Genomic DNA, 4,670 nt, shown 5'->3' with positions numbered 1-4,670 from the left:
TCCCAAAACACACTCTAAGTCCTCTCACATATTTAAAGTACTCTCAACCACTTGAGCTAGTACTTTTCCACGTCATACAATTAACATTTAATGCCTTCAAAGTTTCCCACCACTCGCATTTACTAATTAATTAATTTCAACGGATCCTACATTCCCCCCACCTTAAAATAATTTTCATCCTCGAAAATGAGACTTACTAGAAAACAGGTGAGGGTAAGACCTCCTCATGACATCCTTCATCTCCCACGTCATCTCCTGTGTCGTCTCATCCCACAGTACCATCATAGTATTTATCTCCTTGCCCCTTAATTACTTCACCTGAGCATCCAGTATATAAACCAGTCTGACTGGCATGGTCAGATCCTCTCGCACTTGTACCTTATTTGACTCTAACACATGGTCTGGACTTGCAATGTATTTCCTCAATTGCAAGACATGAAACACATTATGCAAGTTGGCTAGGTGAGGTGGTAGAGCAATCTCATACGCCGTTGTTCTGATTCTCTATGTAATCTGATAAGGCCCTATAAATCTCGGAGTCAACTTCCTTGATTTAAAAACCCTTAAGATACCCGTGGTTGGAGTAACCTAGAGGAATACACGGTCTCCTTCATCAAACTCAAGCGATCGTCTCCTCTTATCAGCATAAGACTTTTGCCTACTCTGAGTGGCTCTCATCCGATCCTGAATTAATCTGACCATGCTAGTTGTTTGTTGTAGAAATTCAGGACCAAGGACAAAGGGTTCACCATCCTGATACCAGCACAATGTAGTTCTACACCTTCTTCCATACAATGCTTCATAGGGCGCCATGCCAATATTAGAGTGGTAACTGTTATTGTATGTGAACTCCACCAAGGGTAGCACATCATTCCAATTTCCCATGTGATCTAGCACACAAGACCTCAGTAAATCTTAGAGAGATTGAACGGTCCGCTCAGACTGTCCATCCGTCTAAGGATGATAAGCTGAGCTCAATCTCAACTTTGTACCCAAGGCCGCCTGCAATGATTGCCAAAACCGTGATGTAAATCTAGGATCCCGGTCTGACACTATGCTCTTGGGTACTCCATGCAATCTCACCACTTCTCGCACATACAATTTTGCTAACCTTGTCCATCGACCACTTCTGATTCATAGCCAAGAAATGTGCTTATTTTGTCAGTCTGTCTACTATCACCCAGACTGAATCATGGCCTTTTGTCGATTGCGGAAGATGCGTCACAAAATCCCTAGAGATATTTTCCCACTTCCACTGAGGTACGTCCAGTGGTTGTAGTGTACCTCCCGGCCTTTGGTATTCAATTTTGGCCTTTTGACATACCAAACATTGAGCCACAAAATCTGCAACATCCGTCTTCATTCCGTTCCACCAGAAAGACTCCTTCAAATCCTTATACATCTTAGTCATACCTGGATGTATGCTAAGATGACTCTGATGGACCTCCTTCAGAATTTGCCTCCTGAATAAAGGCCCTTCAGGCACGCACACCCTACCTTTAAAGCGTAGAATGTTGTCTGCTCCCATCTAATAGTTTTTCCCTTTCTCTGTACCCAACCATCCTACAAATTGTTGCAATTCCAAATCTTGCCCTTGAGCCACCCGAATCTCATTCAAAAATTCATTGGTGACTTTCAACAAGTTGCACTTGGAGTCTTGCCCAAACTGCATTCCCAGATTCATATCTCAGAGTTTCTCAATCAACTCTAACTCCTTTATCATCATCAAAGACACGTGCATCTTCTTTCGACTCAAAGCGTCGGCTACGACATTTGCCTTGCCCGGATGATAGAGCAATTCAAAGTCATAGTCCTTTAGATACTCCATCCACCTGCGCTGTCTCATATTCAGCTCCTTTTGATCAAACAAGTATTTCAAGCTTTTGTGATCACTGAAAACTTGAAATTGAGACCCATACAGGTAGTGCCTCCAAGACTTAAGAGCAAAAACAATGGCTGCTAGCTCCAAGTCGTGAGTTGGGTAATTTTTCTCATGTACTTTCAATTGCCGCGAAGCATACGCCACCGGCCTTCCTTCTTGCATTAACACACACCTCAATCCTAGGTAAGAGGCATCACAGTACACCTCAAACTTCTTACCAGTGTCGGGAATCACGAGTTCTGGAGCGGTAGTTAAACACCTCTTCATCTCCTCAAAACCTTCTTCACATTTCTCAGTCCAGGAGAATGGTTGATCCTTCCTCGTGAGCTGCGTCAAAGGATTCACCTTCTTTGAGAACCCCTCTACAAACCTTCTATAATACACTGCCAATCCCAAGAAACTCCTTACCTTTGTTACTGTCTTAGGCCTTTCCCACTCTAGTACAATTTCTATTTTGGCTGGATCCACTGCAGTACCTTTAGCTGAGATTACATGCTTGAGGAATTGCACTTCCTCCAGTCAAAACTTGCACTTGGAGAACTTCCCATACAACTGGTGTTCTCTGAGCACCTCCGATACCACCCTCAGATGATCAGCATGTACTTCACGAGTCCTCGAGTAGATAAGAATGTCATCAATGAAGATGACAACAAACTTATCCAACCAGGGTCAAAAAATCTTATTCATGTAGTCCATGAATACCACCAAATGGCATCACCACATATTCATAGTGCCCGTATCTTGACTTGAATGTCGTCTTCTGAACATCCTCCGATTTTACTAAGATCTGATGATATACAGACCGTAAGTCAATTTTGGAGAATACTCTTGCTCCCTTCAGCTGATCTAGCAGATCGTTAATTATTGGCATTGGGTATTTATTCTTGATGGCAAGTTTGTTCAAATGCTTGTAATCAACACAAAGCCTTGAACTCCCATCCTTCTTCTTCACCAATAACACCAGGGCTCCCCACGGTGACGCACTCGGTCGGATGAACTTCTTCTCAAGCAGATCTTCAATTTGCTTCTTGAGTTCTACCAATTCTGCAGGTGCCATCCGGTATGGAGCCATAGACACTGGACCCACACCAGGAATCAAGTCGATAGTGAAATCAACGTCTCGACTCGGTGGCAATCTTGGTACTTCATCTGGGAAAACATTTGCATACTCACTAGCAACCAGAATGCTCTGAATCAACTCCGTTGCACTTCTCTTTTCTGGTTAGGCCACCACCATGAAACACTTGGCCCTTTCTTGTAACACTTTCAAGGCTTCTCGAGTGGAGATGAACTTCAATCCTTCATGTTCTGGGAATACCGAACTGCGTTGTCCACAATCAATTATGATGTGATTGCTAGAAAGCTAGTCCATCCTCAATATCACGTCCAATCCCTCCAAAGGCAAGCACACCAAGTTCACCTTGAATCTGCGACCTGCCACTTCAATCACGCACCCAACACAGACTGAACTAGTAGCCACTTGACTCGGGGAAGGAGTTGAAACAAGCAACTCACACCCCAGTCACGTTTCTCCAAGCTCAATCTCCCCACACATGCATTAGAGAGGGATGAGTGTGTTGCTCCAAAATCGAACAACACCAGCACTGCATGACCCAACAACAAGCAAGGCTCAAGAATAAGGTTACCTGATTGTGTAGCCTTTGTGGTGGTCATGGCAAAGACCCTCCCAGCTGCTCTAGCTCTCTCTGCTCCAGAGGTTGGTGATTTCTTCATGGCATTGGTCTTCTTCTTTGGGCATTGGTTAGCGAAATGCCTGGGCTGATCGCAAATGAAGCATTTACGACTGCTCCTTGTCCGCTGGGTGAAATCTTCAATTACGGACAATTCCTTTTCAAATGCGCTCCCCCACATTGGAAGCACTTAAAATCTCCTGAGGTGGTAGAAGGACGACTATGTGGCTTCTTCATTTGCCTAGCCTCGGCGAAATTCTTCTGATGTCTAACAATGACGAAATTCTCTCACACATTTAAAGTACTCTCAATCACTTGAGCTAGTACTTTTCCACATCATACAATTAACATTTAATGCCTTAAAAATTTTCCACTACCCGCATTTATTAATTAATTATTTATTTAATTAATTAATTTCAACGGATCTTAGATTCCCCCACCTCAAAATAATTTTCGTCCTCGAAAATGAGACTTACCAGAAAACAGGAGAGGGTAAGACCTCCTCATGACATCCTCCATCTCCCACATCATCTCCTGTGTCGTCTCATCCCAGAGTCCCTTCACAATCTTTATCTCCTTGCCCCTTAGTTGCTTGACCTGAGCATCAAGTATACGAATCGGTTCGACTGGCATGGTCAGATCCTCTCGCACTTGTACTTCATTTGACTCTAACACATGGTCTGGACTTGAATGTATTTCCTCAATTGTGAGACATGAAACACATTATGCAAGTTGGCTAAGTGAGGTGGTAGAGCAATCTCATACGCCGTTGTTCCTATTCTCTGTGTAATCTGATAAGGCCCTATAAATCTCGAAGTCAACTTCCTTGATTTAAGAACCATTATGATACCTGTGGTTTGAGTAACCCGGAGGAATACATGGTCTCCTTCATCAAACTCAAGTGGTCGTCTCCTCTTAGCAGCATAAGACTTTTTCCTACTCTGAGTGGCTCTCATCCGATCCTGAATTAATCTGACCTTGCTAGTCGTTTGTTGCAGAAATTTAGGACCAAGCACAAAGGCTTCACCATCCTAATACCAGCACAATGGAGTTCTACACCTTCTTCCATACAATGCTTCATAGGGCGCCATGCCAAT

General features: G+C 43.5%; 1 protein-coding gene across 1 annotated transcript; it reads right to left on the bottom strand.

Moving 5' to 3' along the window:
* Window positions 1-588: 588 nt before the first annotated feature.
* LOC114187742 (uncharacterized) lies at window positions 589-1,528 on the bottom strand. The gene is made up of 2 exons (XM_028076095.1): window positions 1,285-1,528; window positions 589-890 (listed from the first exon to the last, which is right to left on the bottom strand). The coding sequence occupies exons 1-2, from the start codon at window positions 1,526-1,528 to the stop codon at window positions 589-591; spliced, it is 546 nt and encodes a 181-aa protein (XP_027931896.1).
* Between the last annotated feature and the right edge of the window lie 3,142 nt (window positions 1,529-4,670).

The sequence above is a fragment of the Vigna unguiculata genome, chromosome 6 (genome assembly GCF_037176805.1).
Source record: "Vigna unguiculata cultivar grain cowpea cultivar isolate G323 ecotype 2 chromosome 6, ASM3717680v1, whole genome shotgun sequence".
NCBI lineage: Eukaryota > Viridiplantae > Streptophyta > Magnoliopsida > Fabales > Fabaceae > Vigna > Vigna unguiculata.
The sequence above is the reverse complement of the archived record's forward strand: the minus strand, read 5'-3'. Positions and strand labels throughout refer to the sequence as shown.